At 40.2% G+C, this 25,351-nt stretch overlaps 5 protein-coding genes and 1 long non-coding RNA gene across 7 annotated transcripts; 5 read left to right on the top strand and 1 right to left on the bottom strand.

Moving 5' to 3' along the window:
• The first annotated feature begins 4,421 nt into the window (after positions 1-4,421).
• LOC116188301 lies at positions 4,422-7,367 on the top strand. The gene is made up of 2 exons (XM_031517570.1): positions 4,422-4,810; positions 6,108-7,367. Exons 1-2 carry the CDS (start codon positions 4,693-4,695, stop codon positions 6,974-6,976), a joined length of 987 nt encoding a protein of 328 aa, XP_031373430.1. The 5' UTR covers positions 4,422-4,692; the 3' UTR covers positions 6,977-7,367.
• Positions 7,368-7,545: 178 nt separating this feature from the next.
• LOC116188284 (pentatricopeptide repeat-containing protein At4g20740) lies at positions 7,546-10,648 on the top strand. The gene is made up of 2 exons (XM_031517548.1): positions 7,546-9,900; positions 10,019-10,648. The coding sequence occupies exon 1, from the start codon at positions 7,700-7,702 to the stop codon at positions 9,875-9,877; it is 2,178 nt and encodes a 725-aa protein (XP_031373408.1). The 5' UTR covers positions 7,546-7,699; the 3' UTR covers positions 9,878-9,900; positions 10,019-10,648.
• LOC116188309 lies at positions 10,595-12,746 on the bottom strand. 2 transcript variants are annotated; one of them, XM_031517590.1, is made up of 3 exons: positions 12,382-12,746; positions 11,957-12,067; positions 10,622-10,916 (listed from the first exon to the last, which is right to left on the bottom strand). In XM_031517590.1, the coding sequence occupies exons 1-2, from the start codon at positions 12,676-12,678 to the stop codon at positions 11,966-11,968; spliced, it is 399 nt and encodes a 132-aa protein (XP_031373450.1). In that variant the 5' UTR covers positions 12,679-12,746; the 3' UTR covers positions 10,622-10,916; positions 11,957-11,965. The 2 variants fall into 2 exon arrangements, with proteins under 2 accessions (XP_031373441.1, XP_031373450.1); XM_031517581.1 differs by lacking the exon at positions 11,957-12,067 and having other exon boundaries at positions 10,595-10,916; positions 12,382-12,744.
• Positions 12,747-13,564: 818 nt separating this feature from the next.
• Positions 13,565-17,528, top strand: LOC116188294 (glycosyltransferase-like KOBITO 1). The gene is made up of 11 exons (XM_031517560.1): positions 13,565-14,010; positions 14,357-14,506; positions 14,645-14,697; positions 14,869-14,977; positions 15,060-15,194; positions 15,396-15,440; positions 15,737-15,924; positions 16,195-16,336; positions 16,460-16,506; positions 16,733-16,820; positions 16,908-17,528. The coding sequence occupies exons 1-11, from the start codon at positions 13,660-13,662 to the stop codon at positions 17,190-17,192; spliced, it is 1,593 nt and encodes a 530-aa protein (XP_031373420.1). The 5' UTR covers positions 13,565-13,659; the 3' UTR covers positions 17,193-17,528.
• Positions 17,529-17,750: 222 nt separating this feature from the next.
• On the top strand, positions 17,751-19,141 carry LOC116188321. The gene is made up of 2 exons (XR_004152237.1): positions 17,751-17,943; positions 18,189-19,141. It is a non-coding gene; the product is annotated as an uncharacterized LOC116188321 (long non-coding RNA).
• A 1,785-nt stretch (positions 19,142-20,926) lies between these two features.
• LOC116187041 (ubiquitin carboxyl-terminal hydrolase 24) lies at positions 20,927-24,913 on the top strand. Its single transcript, XM_031515624.1, has 7 exons — positions 20,927-21,408; positions 21,666-22,352; positions 22,471-22,658; positions 22,957-23,204; positions 23,685-23,830; positions 24,083-24,259; positions 24,469-24,913. Exons 1-7 carry the CDS (start codon positions 21,376-21,378, stop codon positions 24,655-24,657), a joined length of 1,668 nt encoding a protein of 555 aa, XP_031371484.1. The 5' UTR covers positions 20,927-21,375; the 3' UTR covers positions 24,658-24,913.
• The last annotated feature ends 438 nt before the right edge of the window (positions 24,914-25,351 follow it).

Here is a 25,351-nt window from a genome sequence, read left to right as displayed (position 1 = left end):
ACTAATTCATAAGCTGCAATTAACCAAACAAATTAAAGCAAACAAAGAGCACCATACGTACCATTAGCTTCCCTCCCCAAACGACACAGACGTCAAGACGCATTCAATGTGTTTGTTGTCGATTATTAACTTTAATTGTAGACCATCAGACCAGTTGACGGTAAAATATCGTAAAAAAATATAATTTACGTACGTACATCAAACTTTACTAAAGGAAGGAAAATAAAACACGAGAAACGTGGAGTAGTAGCCAGGGATGGACCCGGGATTTCAATTAAGGGAGGGCAAACTCTTTCAGGGGCATAGAATGATAATACTTCCGATTTAGGGAATATAAGAATTTTTTATAAAAAATTGAACCATAATATATAAATTTTATAACAAAAAAATTTTAGGGGGTACAACTGCTCCCCTCAGCTCTCTCAGTCTATCTGTGAGTAGTACGAAATCAGGAGATTTAGAGTGTGTTTTGATTTTAAAATTTTTTTAACTCAACTCAACTCATCTCCACTTATCTCAACTATTCATTATTTTTTCACATTTTTTCTCATAATTCAATAACACAATCATTACTTAATTATTACTCAATCTCAACTATTCATTACTTTTTCACACTTTTTCTCATAATTCAACAATACAATCATTATAAACTAATTAAAATCAAAACTCAACTCAACTAAACTCTAAATCCAAACACATTCTTAGACTTGTTTGGTATTAGAGTTGAACTCAACTCTAAGCTAACTTTATAAGTATATTTATTTAATTAGATTGTAATGATTGTGTTGTTGAATTATGAGAAAAAATGTGAAAAAGTAATAAATAATTGAAAGAAAGTAATGATTGTGTTGTTGAATTATGAAAAAAGTAATAAATAGTTGAGAGAATTTAGTATTAAAAATTGAAATGAATGATTAAAAAAATTGAAAAAAAATGAAAAAGTAATAATTGTATTGTTGAATTGAAAATAAATAGAGTAGAATTAAAAAATAACTTTAAAATCAAACGGGTGGGTGTTTCTTATTCTCTTACGCATACTTAATTTGGTCAATCATATGGGTTTTTGGTGAACACAAAATACTTAGCAGGAGAAGCTTTTGGAGGGCCTCTTGGATTTATCAGTCGCTTTCCCCAATCTATGCTTATTCTCTCGAGTCCAGTCCCTCTCGTGACAACTATATATATACATGCCAGATATATATATATATATTTTTTCCCTGGTACTCGTGAAAACTACTTTTCGTGACATATATGCCAGATCATCCATTGTTGTGGCGACCATTCACTCTCGGTACAAGAAGTATTGGAGAAACTCGTCATTCTCCAAATACAATAAATCACTTATATCTCGATATTATTTCATTTCATTCCATTTCATTTATTTATATAGCAAGGGATATGTGTGCTTATGAACCGTGACTAGATGAGTAATCGTGTGTGCGGTCGAGGAACGAAAATACCACTTTAGGAAGAAGTGGAGTGTACATATATATAGTCATGTTGATGATTTGTGTCACGTTTAAAACAAACCAATTAGCCCGCATGGCAGAAGAGTAATATATATACACACGCACGCGCATATAAGTAAATTGCCTCTACCTGATCTCTATTTATACAGACACGTCTCTTCCTGCTTGGGTAGTTATCAATAAAAATTGCATTTCACTTTCCTTAGATATGCGCTTTGACTAGCTAATTGATTTTGTACAAATAATATTGTGTGTGTGCTTGTTGGCTCTTGAGATTGACTGCTGGATTTTTGACTAAACCATTAAATTCAAATCAATAAGGTAGTGCTCTTTACTTTAGTGATCAAATTTCTCTCATCAATCGCCAGTACTCGATCTCTCAACTTAACCCCAAGTGATATTTTTATCGTTAATGTGCTGCGTCATTTTCTCTTGTGTCGTGGAACAACAATATACAATAGGAGGAGTCATTCCACAAGCTACGAAAACTTGGAATTAATCTTTGTCTTTTGCCCATGTATATCGTATCTAGCTCAACGCCAGACTTTACACGCATGCAGCAGTCTTGTTCTAATTAATATATATCGGTCGACCGGTCCTCGATGAAGGTACATATACATTTGCGTCCACTTTTACGCTGCCCTTGATTCAACCAATGTAATTAATAGTAATAAATTAACTAATTAAGTCGGGTCGAATGTTTTTTGCATGGGGTGTTTGCTTCTATGGTTTGAACAGTCTTACTAGCTATAGCTAGTGTTCTTGGTCAATTTCAACGACCAATCATATATGTTTTTCGTTTGTTGTATATTTTATTATAGCAAGATGGTGTACAAGGAAATCTGTGTGCTGACTAGCTAATATATATATTGGTTTGGTCGAAGGTCAATAAAATTCTGGTACAATAATTATTATATGTTCGATCTCAAGACAAATTAATTATACTTTTGTTTTGTGAAAGCAACATCGTAACATTGCTTGGTGGAGAGAAACTTCAATAATTTTAGCAAGCAAAGCTATAGGGTTTAATTTGTCTACATACGTATAAACTGTATATATATCTGACCATGGTCACGACGACTAATTATATGTAAAGGATGATGGCTTCCTCTTGCTTTCTAATAATTAATGAGATTCTAGAATGGCCATCGGACTCTCCATAAACCACATATGTATATAATATCAATGATATTATATAATTTTGCCCCTAAAAAATATCACATGCAGGGCACGTGCCTTATTTTAGCTGGAATATTGACCGGATGGGACAAAATGCCTATTTTTCAGAAAGGCCGGGGATATTGTACAAATTTGCAAGGGTTAGGGTATGCAACTGAATAATAAATAAATAAATAAATATTAATATACAAATGCATTATATATGGGGGCAATATATATATGAAAGAGTCATTATTTTACACGCTTGAGTTTCTGTTCACTCGATCGACCGGCTCGGGAACAAGCTCTTTTTTTTTTTCCTCTCTTTAATTTTTAGGGTATTTATAAGTATTTCTAGAAGCAACTTCATTTTTTTTTTTGGTTGTAAGTAGTAGCAACTTCAATATAATACATTGCAGACAAACCAGCCTGCTTATTACGGATACGTGATTGCGGGATTCTCTTTGTTGTATTCTAGAGTATATGTGACCGAATAAACATAACTTTAATTTTAAATGTTTTATCCGTTCTATGGTGTTATATAATCTTATTAATTGGTCGCACGCATGGGCAATTACTTTCATATTTTTGTCCAATCTCAATTTTTATTTTCATGAAAAGTTTGTTAGATTTATGAGAATTATGATTTATTTTGTGAGTATTTGGTAGCTGTAGCTAATTAAGTAAAGGTAAAAATTTTTATAATGAAAAGAAAGTGATCGAATTTTTATTATTTTCTTTTATTCCATGAAAATAGAGAAGAAATAGGAATATTGTTTTACAATAAAATGAAACTATAGAAAAATTAAAGCGATAATATAATATGAAATTCTTGCTTAAATAATAATAGAATAAAATTAGGAATATACCGTCCATTTAGCTCCGTAATTCTGCTCAACACGTTGGATCAATAAACACAAGGTACTTTAGATTAGCTTAGAGACATAAGCACACGTTAACAAATCTCACCAACAAAGAAGTAATAGCCAGAGAGTATATTATTCCCCCCAAAAAAAAAAAACACCAAAGTGTATTGTTATCTGTTCTTATTTTTTAACGATTGAAGGAAAAGCCAAAAAAATCAGTTTCAATTTTCTAACTTCCAACTGCTTTTTTTCATTTTTGTTTTAAATCTTTTTCCCTATGCTATTTTGTTCACTTTTGTCATGCTTTCTAATTTTATGTCAAAATTAACGGATTTTTAATTTTTCAATGAATAAAATGAAATTTTTTTTAGAAGGCTGATTGACGCGATCGAAAAGGAGAGATGGGAGGACGTAATCACTGGTAATAGCTGCCCCTCCTCTTAGGTCATTGGTGACACCTAGAGTGGCTAGGCAACCTCGGAGAGGGGGTGGTGGCTGTCAACGACTCCTTCCTCCTGAATCCACAGAGATCATGTAATACTTGAGATCTCCATCGATTCGGGACGAGGGGGCAATAGACATCACCCCTCCTCCGGGGTCGCCAGTTGCCCCAAAGGCGACGGAGAGTTTCTCCGTGAGCCCATGAAGAGTATAATATGGACCGGAAAGTTTGAGAATATTTTTATTTATTGGGCCCGGGAAGATTTTATGGCCCCGTCCATACTTTTTTGGCCCTATCGGCTTTTGGATTGCAGAATATATCGGATTGGGCTTCTTTTTGGCCCAAATCCTACAAGAGAAGGTATGATCTGTTGATGTTGGCCCAACTAAAGGAGGCAAGGAATGACAGTATCAGGCCCAAAAAGCAAGAGGACGGGCCCGGAAAGGACTCGAACGTCGGTCTCGTGGAAGTCGAACAGAAGAAGAAGAAGCAGCAGCAGCAGCAAGAAGAAGAAGAAGGGAGTTCCGAGCTCGCGCACGAGCGAGCAGCAGAGCTCCTTCTTTCTCAGAGTCTGCTATCGTCTGACACCAAAATCAAGTAGGGTACAGTGCTCTCTCAGCCCAGTACGGTTCCGATAAGCTCTGCACTGACGTCTGCTGCGGAAGTTTCCTCGCCCCGGAATGGAATGTCAGTGTCTTGTGGAAATTGAGCGTGTGAGCGGGTGCTGATTGCCGCGAGTCTCTGGGTTGTGGTCAGTATGGGCAAATGGAACCACCGTCACTCGCGTCGGAGGTACAAATACAATCCTCAGCGCTACATGTACCAGGAGAACGCTTATTACCCGGAGCTCGATGGCCCTGACTCTGCTCTTCCTGGTACTTTATTGTTCTACTCGGCCTTAATTGTCGCCCATTTGTTTACTTTTACATCGATCTTGCGTCGTTTCATTTCTTGGAGATGGATCGGGTGTTGTGGCATTGGTCGTTGATCGAGGTTCTTCATCTTTTTGCTCGTTGAATTTTGGTTTTTTTTTTTTTTTTTTGCTTTCCATTTCCTGACCTGCCCCAGCTGTTATGCCTTTCTCTTGGTTTGAATGGTTGCCCTTTGATTCTTCTTCTTAAGAATGAGTTAGTGGATAGTGGATTTTGAGCTTTCCCTGTTCGTTTTTCAAGTATATTTCAATTGGCAAAATCGATGTGAAATCAGCAGAGAGTGTTCCGGCTTCAGGCTTTTATCGCGTGTGACAAGGACCCTTTCCACATTGCTTGTGCTGTAGTGAGATGTGCTTTAGTTCATATACGGTTGCTCAACTATGAATAACAAACCAAGTGAGGAATTGAACACCGTGAAAGGTGGAGACTTTTTGCACTGCAAACTTCGGTGGAAAATTAATGACCATAGATTTTTCCATGATACTGTTCCATTGGACACATGGCACACTATTCCTCTTTGTAGGGACAGTGGGATTCCAATTTGCTTTTAAGCTCGGTTTACTCCGCTTCCAATTTCATTCACTGTTGTGGATTTGTTAGAATCGGGTGTCCATTTGTAGGCTCCTATTGGCATTGATCATCTTCTGGACACTCATACGAACACAATTAAAGCATAGCCTCCTATTGTTGGGTACGATACCTTCTATAGTACATGGACATAGATTGGCAAGTATTTCATTCCGTGCTTTGACTGAGAAAGCTACTAGGATTTTGGTATTTTGATCAATTAGTTTTAGGGAATTTATCTTTTCATCTACTGTTATTGATCATAGAAATAAATGAAAGATTATAACGGATCCAATTGGAAAGTTATATATGAAATGCAATTCACGAGGTATATATCTACCTCCGTACTCTCTACTCATACAAGGATATTCATTGGTTGAGGTCTTGTGCATTAAGTGGACATACCTTATGGCATGCATGACCCTGGTGGCTTCACATAGGGGATTAATGACTCAGTGGTAGATTCCGTTTGACCATCAGTGAAATTGGTAATTATTTATTGCAATTCTATTTAAGATTGATTTGTCTATGTAAAATAAATTACTTTTTGGAGAATGCAACTTCATTATTCTCTCTATGTGTTGGTTATCTTCTTCAGGTACATTTGAAAGATTTTGCATAAGGATTTTCAATGTTTTCTGTCTCATTTTTCACATTCTTGTGTGCTTGCAAGATAATGTGCCTTCATGGGAGAAGGAATTCTGTGCATCAATTGGATGTGTTCCATGGCGGAAGTTACTTTTCACGAGGAAGTGTATGTTTGGGCATGATAGTGTTCTCTACTGGGATGATTCTGCCGGTAAAGAAGCATTCCAAAATTGCAAGAACCGATTCTGGGCGAAGATCAATGACCTTTCCTGCGAAATCGCTCTGCCTGATCCGGATATCTATATTGAGAAAGTAAATTGGGATTCACATGTTGATCCTGAACTAATTAAGGAGATCGATACAGCATACTTCAATCCTGAACTTCACGAGGGAGCCGAGCAAAAGGATTGCGAGTCTTCCGATGAAAATCCTTGGGACTGTAAAAGGATCGAGAGTGGCGAGGACTTGAAGTGTGAAGCTTGGAGCTCTCTGCAGAGGACTACAAATATCAACGAGACGGGAGATTCTCATACGGAGGACAATCCTTGGGAGCAAGGCTTTACAAGGGGAAGTGAACAGGTGAACTGGCATCATTGGAGAAGTCCACATGTCGATAATTCTAATAACGATGCCAACCCCTGGGAAAAAGGGAAAAATAAGCAAAGGGGAGATCCTGAGCCCTACTCTCAGGGTTGGAACTCGAGAAAGTCGAAGAACTTATATACTGATTATGCTAATCAAGGAGAAAGGGGCCCCATTCAGGAGAGAAGATTCTCAAATGAGAGAAGGTGGAGGGATCAGCCCAAAGATGGTTGCAGAAAAAGGGAGAGTTTTCATCAAGGTGGTCGGGGACATGAAAGTTCGAGTTATCGAGGAGATGGTCGTCAGACTGGTCATGAGTGGAGCCAGGGAAGGGCTAGCAAGAGGGTTAGTTTTGCTGGTTCGAGGTACTGACTGAAGGATGGTGTCTTTTTTGTAGGTGGAATACTACCATAAATACATACTGTATCATAAAGTTTTTGAAGTGGATGCAGAAAGCAGCGACTCAAGGAAACCAACAGTACACCATCCATCGTTTTTTGATTCGTTTATTACTTCTCATATGCATCTCCCTAAGTTGTGATGCTTATGAGAACTATTGCGAAAAGATGTATAAGCCGACGGAAGGGAATCTCCACATATTGTTAGCAGACTGTTTACTGCTTTGATTATCTTCAAACGAAGAGAATGCTTGTATAGGTTTCTATCTCTTGGTCACTCGTTTTGTTCCTCCAAATACCTATTCATTCTTCTAAGAATCTATATCTACATTATCCATTTGTAGCCAAGTGCGGGAATTTTCTCATTATATCCTCTAATGGCAATACCAGTTGAGTGTTTTTGCTTCTGCCGACTTTTCTAACAGAACATATTGTTATAATAATTCTTATATAATTGGCTGCTGCCAGAAGCTCTATGCCTCTCACCAAGTAAGAGGGCCAAAAAGAGTACCGATATCCAAAAAAAGAAAAAGAAAAAAAAGAGAGGAAAACCTGTTAATTTGGTGGAAGGACCTGATTGTAATGGTTGTAATTCTTTAGGGACCTAATCTTGAGAATGAAAATTATGCGAGGCAAAGCGATTTTCATCGTCGGTGCAATGCAAAGCTGTAGACTTTCTGCCGGGAAGTCCTAAAAAATGCCGCCGAACGTTCCGGCGCCGAAACCCACCAAGCCGTACTTCTTCTACGGCCACCGGAGGCCCTCTCAAAACCGCCCCGTCGTCTACGGCGGCCTCTTCTCCTCCCGCAAGACCATAACTCCCCAACCCCCCGACGCCAAAACCCGCCATGTACCCACCCCCAACTTCGACCTCCACAAATGGGACCCGGAGAACCCGCTCCATCCCCACTCCCCAGCTCCCAAATCCTCATCGGAGACCTTCTTCACAGCGTCCCGCAACCTCTCTCCGATCGCTCGATTCATCACCGACGCGTTTCGCAAGAACTCAGGCCGGTGGGGTCCCCAGGTCGTTTCTGAGCTCAACAAGCTGCGCCGCGTGACCCCGAACCTCGTGGCCGAGGTCCTTAAGGTGGAGACCAACCCCACCGTCGCTTCCAAGTTCTTCCATTGGGCGGGAAAGCAGAAGGGCTATAGGCACACCTTTGCCGCATACAATGCCTTCGCTTACTGCTTGAATCGGAGCAGCCAGTTCCGGGCGGCGGACCAGCTGCCAGAGCTGATGGATTCCCAGGGTAAGCCGCCAACTGAGAAGCAATTTGAAATCTTGATTAGGATGCATATAGATGCTAATAGGGGCTTGAGGCTTTACTTCGTGTATGAGAAGATGAAAAAGTTTGGGGTGAAGCCCCGTGTGTTCTTGTATAATAAGATCATGGACGGTTTAGTGAAAACGGGCCATTTGGATTTGGCTCTGTCAGTTTACAAGGATTTTAAGGATGACGGTTTGGTCGAAGAGAGCATTACTTACATGATTCTCATAAAGGGGTTGTGTAAGGTGGGGCGCATCGAGGAAATGTTGGAGATTTTGGGGAAGATGCGCCAGAATTTATGTAAGCCGGATGTCTTTGCATACACAGCAATGGTGAGGTTACTGGTCTCAGAGGGAAACATAGACGGGTGTCTCAGAGTGTGGGAGGAAATGAGGAGAGATGGTGCTGAAGCTGATGTTATGGCCTATGGAACTTTGGTTACTGGGTTGTGCAGAGCTGGGAGGGCAGAGAAGGCCTATAAGTTCTTCGAGGAGATGAAAAAAAAGAAATTCTTGATTGATCGGGCAATCTATGGGGTACTCATTGAGGCATTTGTATCTGATGGTAAGGTGGGATCAGCCTGCGATTTGTTGAAGGACTTGATAGATTCGGGTTACAGAGCTGATCTGGGGATTTATAATACAATAATTGAAGGATTGTGCAAGGTGAAGCGGGTAGATAAAGCTCGTAAGCTCTTCCTGATCATGGTTCAAGAAGATGTGCAGCCCAATTTTGAGTCAGTGAATCCCATGTTAAATTTGTATGCAAAAATGAGAAATATGGATGATTTCAGCCGGTTGCTGGAGCAAATGCAGAACTTGGGATTCTCAGTTTTGGACAATCTCTCCATGTTCTTCTTGTCTCTCGTGAACGAGGAGGATGGGACGATGACGGCTTTAGATGTCTTTGAGGACTTGAAAGTTCGAGGTTATTGCAGCATTGCAATCTACAATATACTGATGGGATCTTTGTGTAAAACTGGAGAGCTGAAAAGGGCACTCTCACTCTTTGAAGAAATCACGAGCTCAAGCTTCAAACCTGATTCATTGAGTTATAGTATCGCCATAGAATGTTTGGTTGAAACTGGTTCAGTCCAAGAAGCATGCAGATGTTATTACAGGATCATTGAGATGTCTTGTCTTCCCTCCATCGATGCATATCGTTCTCTGGCTCAAGGCCTTTGCAGAATTGGAGAGATCGATGCGACTGATATGCTTGTTCGGGATTGCCTAGGGAGTGTTTCTAGTGGCCCGATGGAGTTCAAATATTACCTGACTATTATTCATGTGTGTAAATCTGGTCATTTCGAGGAAGTTCTTGAGGTCCTTGATGAGATGATTCAGCAGGATTGTCCCCCATCAATTATCTCGTACTCTGCTATAATCTCCGGAATGTGCAAGTATGGAACAATAGAGGATGCTAGGAAGGTCTTTTCAAGTATAAAGGATCGCAAACTTTTAACTGAAGCAGAGTGTATTGTGTATGATGAAATGCTTGTCGAGCACACGAAGAAGAAGACGGCAGACCTTGTGGTATCGGGACTGAAATTCTTCGGGCTGGAGAAGAAATTGAGACGAAAAGGTTGCAAGCTGTTGGGCAGTTGATGACTAAGAGGGATTAGAGGGAGGTAATGATCCTATTATTCTGTCGAAAGGTTACATTCTCGGCTTTTGCTCCAAATTCGGAAATATAGTAATGATTATTGTCTATGAAATTTGATAAAGGGGTACATACATGAACCTCAGGCTGATCGAAGTTGGAGAGACAAAGGATCATTGATCAAACTTATCTAATTGGACATTGGCAATTGGGTCTACCAGTCCGTATCAAATGAAAATTCCTGCATTGTGCCATCTACTGCTTTACATGTGGGTGGTGTTCACACAGATAGAGAATCATTTCGGGAAGAAGTCTTCTATCTGGATTTCACTAAGGAAGAGTTCTCTGTACGTCACAGATCTCATCAGCTAAAGAATCATTTCGGGATAGAAGTCTTTCTATCTGGATTTCACTAAGTAAGAGTTCTCTGCACGTCACAGATCTCATCAGCTAAAAATCATTTCGGGACAATTCATTGATTGGTTTGAACAAGTAGTTCAACCTCGGCTTCTCAAAATGACTCGTTGCAGCCTCAGCTCTTTGGAAAGGTTTGTGCAGAAAGCATCTGCTCATTGATATAAGACTTTTCCTTCGGATTTAGTTGCTGTTAGGGTAGGTTTGGCTCGATGAGAATCGCATTTGCATTCCACCGGCTCGGCTGCCCTCACTATTGGCAAGCTCATCTATATCTGATTATCTTCCAGTAATAAATGAACTGTTTATATTGCAAAACTCGATTGTTCATGGAATTAGTGAACTGAGACCTCTTTATTCTAGTCCTTTTCAACAAGATATCGACAATCTGGAGCAAAGGTGTAGTCCTAAACTAAAAACTTGCTCAAATACAGCTCATATCTTTGCTACAAGATTCGAATTATCTCAGGATAAAAATTGCTATCAGAAGCAAAAACTTTCATTTGCTGCAGGAGCCTATGCTTCCCGTTTGGGTCGGTTACGAGTGCGAGGAAGTACAGGTTCCTCTTCTAGAGAAGTGTCAGGATCTTCCCCTTCATCTGCTTCCCTTGCCGCTTGATTGATTGCAAGCTGGTTCACATAACAGAAAGAGTCCCAACATTAGTAAACAATCCATAACAGTTCGAGTGACATTACTTGTTTGGTTTCAAAGTAGGATTTTAAAATCCTATTTTAACTTAATTCTACCCATAACAAAACAAAATAACTTATATAAAATCAAAGAGTGGGTTCCATTTATACCACTCTTTTTTTCACAACAAAAGAAAATAACTCACACAAAGTCAAAGGGTGGGCCTCATTTATACCACTCTTTTTCAAAATTAAAATTTAATTTCAAAATTCTACTTTGAAACCAAACGCAGCATTAAATAGCATTAAAGATCTCAAATGTTTTTCCGCCAATCAACATCCATATATTCACATCTAATCGCGTGGACAATCAGAAGCTAATTCAAATAGCAGTAAATAGCAAGCATTTTCAGATGATACAAGAGGTTTTCTGGCTTATCACTTCTCTTTCTCCCCTTACAAAAGGAAGGTATGACATACTCCAGGTAACTTCTTCTATTAACAGAGAAATCGCAATTTAAGCGAGGAACATTTCAAATCCCTCAACAACAATTAATCGGAATCTTCAGATTAGATGTCAATTTCAGAGGTGTGAAGTAACCTATATAAGGAACTCTTCTGCAGAAATACAACTAATGGACGGGAATCATCCTAGTACCCGGCAATAGCTAAGCTGCATAAAAACATAACTTCAAAGGAGACGGGGGCAATAGATCAATGAAGTATAAGATATGCAGCAGCAGAGAGATATGAACAACAGCAACTCCTTCCTCCTGACAAGTTTTTCTAAATTCTCGACAATGATGGTTAGAAATCGAGCTAGTTCGGTTTGCAGATCATATTCCACATGCATCCATTCATTTGTTGGCTTGCTATTCTAGCCGAAATTGTTACCAGATCTGGAGCCAAGAGGTGGGGCTGTTTGAATGGGGACATAGCTCGTGAAAATGATAAGAATGAAGCTGAGTCCCCAGAACGTTTGCTGTATATACGAATGCCTTTTTGGCTAATTAGAATCAGTATTCTTCTGCTCATGTCACCTGTTATAGTTACACAAAAGGTCGCCGTGGTGTTGCTTCGAAGATTTCACGGAGAATTTGCATGTGGAATGCCATCAGAACTGATTGGTATCCAAGTTTTGAATTTGTGATCTGTGATCACAATAAAGACCCAGAAGTTTGTCGGCTGAATCAGTGAGCATAGATCGGAATGTTGCTAAATCTACTTCTCTCTCATTTCTGAGTTCTTCCTTAACCACAAGTTCTTCGGATCTTCTAACACAAGAATAAACAACACAACTACAGAACTTAAGCAGAAGAAAATTCCAGTATCAGGATATCAACAACTACAGAACTTAAGCAGAAGAAAATTCAGGAATCAGGATGTCTTGATTACACTGGCAAATGGGCAATAATTGAGGGGCAGAGGAGAAGAAGAAGAACCAACAAATGAGAGAATACTTTACCTCCTCGAGGAAGTCCCTGTCGAGCTTATCGGAGATCCTAATGGAAGCGAAGATGGTGGCGGCAAGGAGGGAGAGAGGGAACACGAAAGCAAACGCATAGCTGCTGCTGCTGGGCCCGGCTCCAGCCACCAGCGTGAGGCCCCTCGTTCTCTTCTGACGAAATGGGTCTCCGGAGAACCGAACTGCAGGAAGCATGTGCATGCGCCGCGGCGTGAAGGAAGCACGAGCAGGGAGGAGGGGTGACGAAGGGTGATGGCAACACTGGCAGTTGAAGGGGGTGAAGAGGAGACCCGCCATGGCTGGCGCCTCAGTGGCCGACGAAACCAATCCTTCCCGCTCGCGGCATTATCCATCTCTTCCGACTCCGAGGCGTGAAGGGGGAGAACGCTGTCGTTTTCTCCAGCGGTGGGCCTACAGGATTGGGCCTAGAAGGTAAATTCTTATTGGGCTCATCCAGTGAATTGTTCGGCCTTGTACTTATTATTATGATCGCCAGAAATTTCCGGTAATTATAGAATGCGTTTGGTTTCAGAGTTAAAATAATTTTGATTTTAATTTTGATTTTGATTATGGAAAATAATAAATGAGATAGTATTATAAATTTGACTCGGAAAACGTGTGTTTTTGTTGTGTAGTGGGTAGAGTTAAAATCAAAATCATAATTTTAAAATCAAACTCTAAAACCAAACGAGCCCATAATCATGATAGACAGAATGTGACATTTCACCGAAAAAGTCTGCTGGTGACCGGTGAGTAAGGTAGCGTGCATTTTTTCCTCCCCTCTCCTTTCTTTCTTTTTCATTTTCTTTCTTATAGTTTTTTTTTTCTGTATTTATTATTTTATTTTGCTCTAAAAAGAGTACCTATAGCATTCGCGAATAATAATTAGTCTCGCAATAAGAAGACCTCATGATCTCACTCCGGGCAGTTTATACTAAGAAGACCTCATGATCTCACTCCGGGCAGTTTATACTAAGAAGACCTCATGATCTCACTCCGAACGGTTTATGCGTACGCTTCATTGGCCGTGGAGAAGAAAATAAAATAATTCTTCTTCTTAAATGTATAATTACTAATTTTCCAGGAATAAACCCATCAAATTCATTTACTAGAAGGAGGGAAAAAAAAAAAAAAAAGGACAGGGATGAGATGAGAGAGAGCGCAGGTAGTCGAAAAATTGGAACTTTTTTACTAGTCTAAAATAAAATAAAATGAAATGAAGTAGCAAAAGCGTCCACTCCTCCGCCCGAGATCTCCGTTCCTCACGGCGGATCCACCATGCCGAGCTACCACCTCCACGCCTCCCTCCGGGGGAATCCGCCGTCCCATTCCTCTTCCTCAGCTCAATCCTTCACCTCCAAGCTCCTCCTCCTCCTCACCATCCTCCCCCTCACCCTCGCCGCCCTCGCTTTTGCTCTCCAGTGGCGCGGCGGTATCACCGATCCCACCACCCGCTGGGCTCCCCCTGGATCCGACCGCCTCTTCCCCGGAATGGAGAGCACCTCCCCCATTTCTCCCGAGTCCCATCGCTCCTCCTCCGATTGCCTCAGTCTCCGCCGCAGCGCCTCCCCGTCTTTCCCCTACTTTCGGGACTGGAAGTTCGATTTCCAATCTAATCTGAGACCCAAGGTTTGACCACATTCCTTCACCCATTCACTGATATCGACGGTTAAACTTGGTGGTGCTCTTCTTTTAGCATTCCTTCTGTTTTTAGCCGATTGGGGATCTGAAGAGCGACTTGAATGGTGATCGTATTTTGATGACAAGTGAATTTTGGGGCTGAATGATATCTAGCTTCAAAGCAAATGTGACAACGTGGGATTACATTCCATCGGACACTCCGAAAGGAACTGGATTTACTTGTCTTAAGTGCCCTGCATGAACTTGTTGATAATGGCGCTCTTATTTATTAGAGATCTCCAGTTTTGCACTTCTAGGGAATTGGCTTATCAATCCTTAATTCCCCCCTCTGCAGATTTGCATAACAACAAGCACCTCAGCTGGCTTGGATCAGATTCTACCATGGATGTTTTATCATAAAGTTATCGGAGTCACTACTTTTTTCCTCTTCGTCGAAGGAAAGGCTGCATCTCCTGAAGTGTCCAAAGTTCTTGAATCCATTCCCGTACGGCTGTTGTTGGTTTAATTTGGATTCTTTTATCCTTTTTTGCTCCTTCATTTTCCCATGGAGATCCTCTAAATTGATTTATATTCTCTTGGACTTGCCAAGTCTTACTGAGCATTCGCTGTGCTGCTGCTACAGGGAGTTAAGGTTATATACCGAACGAAAGAGTTAGAGGAGCAACAAGCTAGAAGGTTAGTGTTACCACATAATTATGGAGTTCATCCATTGCCATTCTTTCTTTGCAATCATTGCTGCAATCCTCTTTAGTTTTTTAAACGTCTTAAAGATGCTTTTACCCCTCATTACAACCTCAGCTCAGTAGTAGTTTCGCACCTATGTTTCTTTTCCTATCCTTATTTCAGTCGCATCTGGAACGAGACATGGCTATCAAGTTTCTTCTACAAACCATGCAACTATGAGCTATTCGTAAAGCAATCTCTGAACATGGAGATGGCAATCGTCATGGCTAGGGTATGAGCAGTACCATTCTTTATATTGATTGATTGACCTTCTAAATTGAAACAAAATCTGATGTTGCTTGTCAACATACTAGGATGCTGGCGTGGACTGGATTATTCATCTTGATACTGATGAACTAATACATCCAGCTGGTGCACGAGAATATTCTTTGAGGCAGTTGCTGCTTGAAGTTCCTGAGAATGTGGACATGGTTGTGTTTCCCAACTATGTAAGTTAAATCATCTGGATTTATTTCATATTCTCCAAACTACTTGTGTCTGGTTTTCCACCCAGATTTATTTTATATTCTCCAAGCTACTTGCTCTAATTTGCTTTTATTTGACATAAGATCATAATATTTTCCTTGTTTCTCTCCTTTGCATTACTGACTGTTACCAATATGAGTAATAGCTGCAGTTCGTTCTTGTAGGAAAGCAGCGTTGAGCGAGATGACATCAAGGACCCTTTTAGTGAGGTGAGCATACCTTTTTCTATCTTAATTGAGTGTAGGGGGTTCCTACATTCTGGAATGATGATGTGTTTAAATCAGTCTATTAGGTACAAGCTGATATTCCATTCCTTTTGTGATGCATTGGATCAATTTTGTACAAAACCTGGTATTCTAGTTGCATTTTGCTTATTATGAGGAAACAATCGTGGGTAGGATGCTCATTATTCGGTTCAATGAGTACTATACTGTGGTTCTGCCTGTTTTTGAGCATGAATGTAGTTTTGAAGGTGTCTTTTGTTGATCCCTGTATGTTGATACAGGTATCAATGTTCAAGAAGAATTATGACCATCTTCCAAAAGATACATACTTTGGTATGTACAAAGAATCAACTCGTGGTAATCCAAATTACTTCCTGACTTATGGAAATGGGAAGTCAGCTGCTCGAGTTCATGATCATCTTCGCCCTAATGGAGCCCACAGATGGCACAATTATATGAAAACACCTAAGTAAGAATTTCAATTTCTGGTGCAGCTTCTGTTTCAATGTTTCAATCCTGTGACCTAGCAAAAAGAGAATGAGGTTACTTTTCATTATGACTGGTCAATGCAAATTGGAGTTTTGAGGGAACATATGTTGGTTAGAACTGCACACGACGCAAGTCTATGCTCCTTTTTTTTTCTAAGGCCTTAAGCTTTACACATCGAGCGACCTGATTATCCTTTTAATGAATGTTCTCGACTCTTACATCCTTAAGATCATCTTTATGTCGACTGTAGTGAGATCAAATTGGAAGAGGCTGCTATCCTACACTACACCTATGCCAAGTTTTCGGACTTGACCTCAAGACGTGATCGGTGTGGCTGCAAACCCACAAAGGAGGACGTCAAAAGATGCTTCATGTTGGACTTTGATAGATCGGTGAGCTAGATTTCTTTAGATCTTTTATTTCCTCTCATATACAGATGTTCCATATTATCATGAACACGCGTGAGTGCTATTTTTTCTTCTCCTATAATTGAATAGGCAATTTATGCAATGCAGGCATTCATTATTGCTTCTACAGCAACACGGGAGGAAATGATGAATTGGTTAGTATCTGTTTGATTCTGTTCCATCTCTTCATTCTCTTACGTGATGACCACTTTCTTTCCATACTGTGCTTGATATGCATTGTCTGCTCATCTACCTACAAGCTTAAGTTTTAGAAAAAAGCCGGTCAACGTGAATGCAGTCTCGAGAAAATTATTGGCTTAAACCTAGGTCTGCAATTTATTGTCTATTTACTGACTTGCCTTTTATCCTCTGCTGGTTTAGGTATCGGGAGCACGTTGTGTGGGGCGACAAAGATGTAAAACTCAAACTATTAAGGAAGGGTATTCTAACTCGCGTATATGCACCAATGGTATAACATCCATCATAATCCCTTCTATAGTTACGGCAATTGGAAGCAAACAAGGTGATTTATGTCATCGAATGTTGACTTTTTCAGGCTATAATACAAGGTTTAAGGGAGTCCGGTGTTTTCAGCTCCGTTATTGCATCTGCTCCTCCAACTTTATCAAAGGATAAGTTCTTATCATCCATCTCAAATGGTACTTCTTCAAGAGCGGTAGCCTCCGAATCTCTTCCTTCTCGGAAGGTTGGAAGAAGAAAAGAATACCAGGCCACCGCTAGAAGAATCTTGAACATCGTTCCTAATGCCTCTCATGTAGCGGCTGTTCCTCCATTGTCACCCCCAGGAATGAACAGTCAGATATTATACAAAGCATTCTGAGGTCTACTATGAGCTATTGCTGCTGCTGCTTCTTCCTGCATTGGTGTTTGGTGAAGAGGGAAGAATCAGGAATTAAAAGAACTAGAGCAAGCAAGGTCTTACAATTGGAGTTGGCTTTTTTGTGTTTTCTGATTTTTTGGTTCTTCCCGATCATTGTCCAAGCGCCTCTGTACAAATCATTCGCCTGCTCTTCAATTTAGTTAGTAGTGCTCTTTGTTTTATTAGTGTTGATATTATTGTTGTATCATAATTCACGGAAGAACAGACGTGTTGACCCTTTTGTCCCTTTATTAATGATACCTTGTTCTCATACCAGTGGGATGGCTTCTTGGTTAATTACAAATTCTTGAGTAATTGCATTGCCTGCTGTTTCACAAATGATCGAGCCTGGCAGTATGTTCAAGAAATAAGGAACTTTCTTTTACTAAAAGATGTGTTTCTGAGAATGTGGACTTGATTACTGACCAGGATGAGAGTGTGTTGCTCGAAATGAAGCCCCGAGTTTAACTATATTTGTGAAATGACAATTGGCTGAAATTAAGTTTTTGGGAATGAAAGGCTGTTTCAGGTTTCAGACTTCCGTCAAATTTCTACATCACTATACAGGGGATGTGATCAATATTTTCCCATTCTCTCTCCCACTGCTGTTCGAGGAGCTTGGATTTCTAGACGGGAAAGAGTGGCCGGAAGGCCTTCTACAGGCGAGGACCGGAGTTTCTTGCAGTCCCTCAGCTTCAGATCCTCGAGCAGTGTAAGGTTCTGCAACCAGTTTGTTTGAAAATCCAAGTTGGGCAGCTTCCCGAGGTGAAGGTTCGTGAGACCAGGAGGAAGCATCCACTTGGGGAAGCTCGAGAGACCCGAATTGCTGCCACCTATCACGGATAGTTTCCTGAGAGAGTCGAACCTGTGCAGGCCCCATTCTGATACGTTACTGATATTGTCACAGTTCTTGATTTCGAGGGACGTTAAACTAACCGGCAATCCTCTTTCTGGCAGGGAGACGATCCTGGGACATCAGAAATGGATAATTCCTGGAACGAGGTAAGATTCTGCATCCCACTGGGGAGGGCCCTGAGATTCTTGCAGCTCGTGATGCGGACCTTCCTGAGATTTGCAGCAGGAAATCCTTCCTCCGGGAAGAACTCGAGAAGGGGACACCAGTTGATTTCCAAATAATCGAGGCTTGAGAGCTTGTGAAGCCCGTTGGGCAGGTGCTACAGGGCTGTGCATTTACCGACCCGAAGAGACTCAAGAGCCGTGTTTCCACCTTCCAGCTTCATAATATCGGCTAGTGACTCCAAACTTGAGCAGTTGAATATGGTCAGTGTTTTCAGAGTGGCCGGTAATCGACCGATTGGTAAGGACACGAGAGAACTAGAAGAGCAGTCGAAGATCTCAAGAACGTTGAGTGATATATATGCTTCCAACAATGATTATATTGTGAAGAGATTGAAGATTCGGGCAGTTATCAATGACTAGCTGTCGGAAAGAGGTCGGGATGTTGTGACCTCCTGAGCTTGGGAATGAGGGTAACTCATAACATCTGCTGATGTACAAATACCAAGGCACGATCGATTGATGTTGATCGTCTCTTTTGGCAATGACTCGAGGCCACACTGCCAAATCACGAGCCCCCTCAGCATGGGTGGGAAGCTCGAGTCTGGGAAAGAGACTAGCTCGGGGCAGTCCCTGATCGTGAGCTCTCTGAGAGATGTTGTCCCGTGGACATTTGCAGGTAGGCTCCTGAGGCTGAGGCAATTCTCCAATTCTAAATCCTTGAGTTCGGCTGGAAGCTGTTGCTCTTTCTTGGACAGAGAAACCATTACGGGGAATTATCATACTACCAGACTCTGAAGAATTAGGTGGGGTTGAGTTTTGATTTTAATTGGGTTGTAATGATTGTGTTGTTGAATAGTTAAGAGAAAGTAATGATTGTGTTGTTGATGTTAAATTGTGGAAAAAGTAATGGACAGTTGAAAAAATTTAATATTAAAAATTAAATTGAATGGTTAAAAAAATTTTAAAAAATAAAAAGTAATAATTGTGTTGTTGATTTTTATTATGTAGTGAGTTGAGTTAAAGTTAGAGTTTTATTGCAAAATCAAATGGGGTAAGCCCGAACTCATCTTTACATAGATATCTGAGATGGGGGCAATTTGTGATATGGAAAAGCTCGAGCCGTTTTAGGCCCTGCACTGTCTCTGAAGGCAAGTGGGTGAGGTTCGAGATGTTGCTTGGGCTCGGGCTCAATGCTAAGAGTTGTTTGGTTCGATGTTAAAGTGGAGATTTTATGTTAATCCGAACTTTTACATTGTAATTTATATTGTTTGGTTGTATAATTAACTATTGCAATCACTTTTGCGATTTATAAGTTTACAACCTAGATTGATAAAGACTTTACTGTCGAAACACATGGAATTCTTAATTACAACAAGGTTACAGACATTCTGTAAGGGGTGATAAAATCGGACTTCGCTTAAATAATAATAATAATATTATTATTAAATTATTACTTATACTTATATTTCTAATAATTTAATATATTTACAATACACAACCATATCACCTTTCAATTTCGAATTTATAATTAAAAAATTGAATTCATAGTTAAATTTATCCTACAATCTTTACGTTCTTGAAAGGGTTAATGACAAAAAAAAAGCATGAACTTTGATTCATTTTTCAATTTTGACACAAACTTTATTTTTGGTAAAAAATGCATGAACTTTGATTTTCTTATCACATTAGACATTAGTGCCATTTTCCATCGATTTTATTGACTTGACGGAAAACGATAACTACACGGTAAATGGTGTCATGCCACTTCAGCAAAAATTCGAAAAAAAATAAAGGGAAAAAAGTGAGAAAGGCATTGATTGGAGAAAGGGTGAGCTATTGCTCCCTCGATTGGAGTCCCCGGTGACTCTAGAGGGCGCCGACAAACCTAATTAGGGGAGTGGTTGATGGGCGAAATTTGAAGAATCATCAAATTGGGGGTTCTCCCTATTTCGGCTGGTGGGATCTCAATCGCAGCCACCACCCTTGGAGATTCTTCCTATTTCGACGAGTAGGGCCTCAACTCTGGTCACCACCCCCTAATTGAGGTAATGGACGTCTTCCAAGGTCACCGACAACCCGTCGGGACCCTCACCCTTTCAAAGCATTTCTCTCATTTTTTATATTTCTTTAAATTTTTTATTATTTTTTGCTAATATAGCGTGATACCGTTTGCCACGTAATTACTATTTTTCGCCACCTCAACAAAATTGATGAAAAATAACAAAAATATCTAACTTGATAAGAAAATTAAAATTCATATTTTTTTCAAAAAAATAATAACTTGTTTGGTTTGCAAATGTGATTTTAAAATCACAACTTTAACCTAATTCTACAAACAACAAAACAAAATAACTCATACAAGTCAAAGAGTGGGTCCCATTTATACCTTTTTTTTTCACAACAAAACAAAATATCTCATACAAAGTTAAATGGTGGTCTCATTTATATTATTCTTTTTCAATATTAAAATCTGATTTTAAAATTCTATTTTGAAACTAAACGCAGCATAAAATTCATACCAAATTTTTTTAAAAAAAAGTCAAAATTTATGGTTTTTTTTTAGCCATTAATTCTTCTTGAAATTTAACAATACTCATAACCAAACCGTTCCTAATATACATAGACTGCAATGCAACACAGCTGTCCCCAAAAACCAGCCTTTTCCTTCCTTCGTCGTCCTTCTTTATCTCCTGACTCTCTTTCATCAAATTCCCAAAATCTTAATCGAAGAGGGAAAAAAAATCCCTAACCCTAACCGACCCTTTAAATATCTCTCTCTCTCTCTCTCTCTCTCTCTCTCAGCTCTCCCTCCTCTACTTCCTTTTTCCCCTCCATCGGATTTCTCCCTCTCTTTCGCTGTGGAAGACGACGGTCGATGCTCCGTTCCGGCGAGCCTGTGAAGGTCCAAGGGGAGGGTGCTGCCGTTAAATGCTCTCTCTCTTCTCTCTCCCTCATTTCATGTCTCTCATCACCTGCCCCCTCCCTCCTCTTTCTCCAGGGTCTCCGAAAACCCTAGCTTCTTCTGACTCCTCCTTCCACATACGCTTCAGACGCTGCAGGACGTCTCCGGACAACACGCGACGATTGGGATCGTATAATAGTGTTGTCATCCAACGTTCGCAACATGAGTGATTCAAAAGTGAAAGCGAGCCCTGAAGTAAGTTGTCCATTGAAAATTAGGAACTTTGAATGTTTTTAGGTCTTCTTTGTCGAGTTCATTTCTGAAAATGTTGATCAATTGGGTTTGGGGAGTAATGTGGTCGGTGCATATTCGACGTGCGACTGTTGTAAAGTTCCGGGAGGAGAAAACTGACATGCATGCCATGATATGGCAAAGCATCACATCTCTGCTTCCATAGAATCTCCTTGGTCCAGAATTGCTTCTTTTTGCTTAGTGTGTTGTTCTTCAAGCAGGTATTTATTTTTGGTTCATTCACTGAAGATGAAACCAAGTCATTGCTGCTTGGTCAGTCGGCTAAGAGTGCTGAGAAGCCTGTAGGTAAAACTAAACCTCAATTTGGTACGTTAAACATCACGGTTGGACGGCCTCCGAATGATCAGAAGAGTCAATCTAGCACCCATCAGCATTCTCTTAAAGGGACAGCTGGTTTGAAACCTTCCCGACATCCTGAGAAAGATGCTGATCTACCGTCACTGAAAATTGCTAATGACAGTGTCCCTGTGGTTTCTGGTGCTTCCAAAGAAAATGGAAACTTTCATGGTTCTAGCCCTGTGTCCCCCCTCACTAATGGTGTGAAAGAATTGGAGATAGACAACGGAGGTCTGGTATCTTCAAATGTATTCCAGAGTGAAGACAATGCCAAAAGTTTTTCTCAAGGATCAATATTTGATGTCCTTGACGGTGAAACATCTGGAAAGGCGGACCAAGAGGGGACTATTGAACATTTGGCAGTGGCTTTGCGCAAGGAGGAAACAAAAGATGAGTCAAATGGACCTATATCATCCACCAAAAGCTTGTTGCCGCGAGGCATCATCAACTCTGGAAATTTATGCTTTCTCAATGCAACTCTGCAGGCCCTCCTCTCCTGCTCCCCTTTTGTGCAGCTACTGCTGGATCTGACACACCGTGGCATCCCTAAGGTACTTCAATGTTATGTATGTGATTTTACTGATACTACTTCGATGTGTATGATGATTCAGTCAATTGTGCTAGCCAACACTAACCTAACCATGCTCCATTTGGACTTTGACCTGTTAGGTGGGCTATCCAACATTAAATGCATTTGCAGAGTTTATCTCTGACTTTGAGACGCCTGGAAGTCCAAGAAAAGAGAAAAAAGATCCGAGTCCTATTGACATTGGACAGCCTTTTAGTCCTGCCATGTTCGAAGTCGTTTTGCACAACTTTACTCCAGATGTGAGGAATAGTATATCAGGCAGACCAAGGCACGTGAAGCTCCAAATTGTTTCTCCTTAAAAAAGAAAATGGAAATAATGTTCGGTTCTAGAACTCTTTTCTGGCATTAAGATTCCCCTATTTAGTTTACTTATTTTACATACACTTTCCCGTTAAGGCATGGATCATGTTCATGCACTTTCATTTTTCTTGTGGGTATTTCAGCTTCAGCGACATCTTTTCCTCCAAAGATTAGCGGCTATAATTTGTAGTTATTTGTTAGCATGGTGTTATTAGTTTCAGTAACTTCTACTGTTTAGCTAAGTGGTCTTCCACTTGTTTTTGCAGGCAAGAAGATGCCCAGGAATTTTTAAGCTTTGTTATGGATCAAATGCATGATGAATTACTCAAGATCGGAGGGCAGTCTTGTCTGAGCAATGATAGAAAATCTTCTTTACTTTCCACTGCCGAAGATGATGAATGGGAGACTGTTGGACCCAAAAACAAATCAGCTGTGACCAGAACACAAAGTTTTGTTCCTTCAGAACTTAGTGATATCTTTGGAGGACAGCTCAGAAGTGTGGTGAAGTCAAAGGGTAGGTCAATTCACTTCACCAATATATGAACCGTGTCACTTTTTGCTATATGAAAAGAGTTTCGTTTATGCAAGAGTAATAAGTGCAAGGAGAGTATATTAATAAGTCAAAGCATAAATATATGAAAGAAATGGGACGGATGAGACAGAAAACTAGGTAAGATGGACTGTATATATCTTAGTTATTTTTAATGGAAGAAAGTATTCTGTTCTATCAGTTTCTCCTGACCCAGTTTCCCTCAGTGCTCGATCAGTTGGACTATAAAAAGTTGCTTGCCATTTGCAGTCTCACGGAATGTGGTGCCATCATTTTGTGGGACAAAGTTTGAAGTAGTTTCATTAGATTAACTACTTTGCTCTATCAAATATCCTGTTTTTTTTCCCCTTCATTTTTTCCTTTTGTAAAATTATGTTAGTTTAAATTGATGAAGATTGCCAGAAATGCCATTATAGCAATGTCTGTCTTTTATGCTTGAAACAGGAAATAAAGCCTCTGCCACAGTTCAACCTTTTCTTTTGTTGCACCTTGATATTCATCCTGAAGCTGTTCGAACAATTGAGGATGCTCTTCATTTGTTTTCTGCACTAGAAACTCTTGAGGGGTACAAAACATCAGCTAGTGGAAAGGTTTCTCTCAGAAACTTATTCATAACATCACTGGTGCAATTGAAATTCCTGGCTAGACACAGATCACGCCAATTACCATTTCCCCTTTTGTTTTCTCAATTTCCCTATGAATCCATCTAGCCAGACTCCTTAAAAAGATCTTGTGATGAATAGTGTTATAAAGGAAGAAATATTTTATGAATGATCTTGCATACATGACCATGTCAGAGCCTGTCTCTTGATATTCTAAAAATGATGAATGTTAATTTTCAGGCCGGGGTTGTGGCTGCTAGTAAATCAGTCAAGATTCAGACACTCCCCAAGGTACTGATATTGCATCTCATGCGTTTTGGCTATGGAAGCCAAGGGAGCACCAAGCTCCACAAACCTGTTCATTTCCCTCTCGAATTGGTGCTGGGTCGTGAGCTCCTTGTATCTCCATCCTCTGAGGTGATGCTTGTCTTCTGTCCCTTTACTTCAATTAACTCTAAAGACTCTCTCTTTTTTTCTTTTTTGTTTTTATTCCATTTTTTCATTTTGGAAAATAGAGAACCTATGAAAATGCGAAAATGAAAATGGGAAGTTGGAACTTTTCCATGGTCTGGCCTTTTTTACCTTTCTTTGGATTGTCTGATTTCCTTCTTGCTTTTCTTGTGCAGGGCCGAAAATATGAACTTGTTGCCACGATAACCCACCACGGGAGGGAGCCATCACGGGGCCACTATACTGCTGATGCCCAGCACTGTAATGGCCAATGGCTTCGTTATGATGATGCGTCAGTGACCGCTATTGGGACAACTAAGGTCTTGCATGATCAGGCATATGTTCTCTTCTACAGGCAATTATGAGAATCGCTTTGACTGATGCGTGTTTTTTAACTTATTGAGAAGGTACAAATATTTACTGGTTAGTAAATCTGTCCATATATTGGTCCCGGGCCCCATGACTCGGATCTGTCCTCAGTGAAATATACAGAGAGGGGTTTTTAGGTGTATACGTTTCTTTTAGGCTACTTGGGTTGTAATCCTTCCATTTCGGTGGACATGTTATTTAAGGGTTTATCTGATATTTGATGGAAATTATTGTCGATCTTTCTTTATCGATTGAGATCATCTTATTATCAGGATATCATCAGCTGATTGAATCAATTCAGTTTTGTATCTTGTGCTTCTGTGATGCATGAAATAAAATGCAGGCGAACAACTAAACTCACCTGCTCTTTATATATCAGAGTAATCGATCGGGTAGCGTGATTCAACTACATGAAATTTGCAGTCTAAAGTATGGTATTTGGTAAAACTAAAACTGTTACCATATGTTTTACAAACAAATAAACCGACGGAATATTTTGCTTAGCTGGGTCGAGGCTTATATCCTCTATTACGCTGTCTGGAGTCGGGAATAGCGGGTGGATGAGTTTAGACTACAGGAAGGCAGGCAACTAAAAATTTGGATCTGGGCCGGCTTTCTTGGCCTTTTCTTCCCATTGAATTGGGCCGATGTATTTTTTTTTTGTGTGAATAACCTGATTGAGCCTCAACT

Source organism: Punica granatum, chromosome 1 (genome assembly GCF_007655135.1).
Source record: "Punica granatum isolate Tunisia-2019 chromosome 1, ASM765513v2, whole genome shotgun sequence".
Taxonomy (NCBI): Eukaryota; Viridiplantae; Streptophyta; class Magnoliopsida; order Myrtales; family Lythraceae; genus Punica; species Punica granatum.
This window is presented reverse-complemented; position numbering and strand designations above follow the sequence as displayed.

Excerpts from the sequence above, each read along its gene's own strand:
- LOC116188301 (XM_031517570.1), top strand. The coding sequence starts at position 4,693 with ATGGGCAAATGGAACCACCGTCACTCGCGTCGGAGGTACAAATACAAT. Across the intron at positions 4,811-6,107 it reads CCCTGACTCTGCTCTTCCTG|ATAATGTGCCTTCATGGGAG; the intron begins GTACTTTATTGT and ends TGTGCTTGCAAG.
- LOC116188284 (XM_031517548.1), top strand. The coding sequence starts at position 7,700 with ATGCCGCCGAACGTTCCGGCGCCGAAACCCACCAAGCCGTACTTCTTC.
- LOC116188309 (XM_031517581.1), bottom strand. The coding sequence starts at position 12,678 with ATGGCGGGTCTCCTCTTCACCCCCTTCAACTGCCAGTGTTGCCATCAC. Across the intron at positions 10,917-12,381 it reads ACAGGGACTTCCTCGAGGAG|CTTGCAATCAATCAAGCGGC; the intron begins GTAAAGTATTCT and ends TATGTGAACCAG.
- LOC116188294 (XM_031517560.1), top strand. The coding sequence starts at position 13,660 with ATGCCGAGCTACCACCTCCACGCCTCCCTCCGGGGGAATCCGCCGTCC. Across the intron at positions 14,507-14,644 it reads AAGTTCTTGAATCCATTCCC|GGAGTTAAGGTTATATACCG; the intron begins GTACGGCTGTTG and ends CTGCTGCTACAG. Across the intron at positions 15,925-16,194 it reads AATTATATGAAAACACCTAA|TGAGATCAAATTGGAAGAGG; the intron begins GTAAGAATTTCA and ends TGTCGACTGTAG.
- LOC116187041 (XM_031515624.1), top strand. The coding sequence starts at position 21,376 with ATGAGTGATTCAAAAGTGAAAGCGAGCCCTGAA. Across the intron at positions 22,353-22,470 it reads CACACCGTGGCATCCCTAAG|GTGGGCTATCCAACATTAAA; the intron begins GTACTTCAATGT and ends TTGACCTGTTAG. Across the intron at positions 23,831-24,082 it reads AAACATCAGCTAGTGGAAAG|GCCGGGGTTGTGGCTGCTAG; the intron begins GTTTCTCTCAGA and ends GTTAATTTTCAG.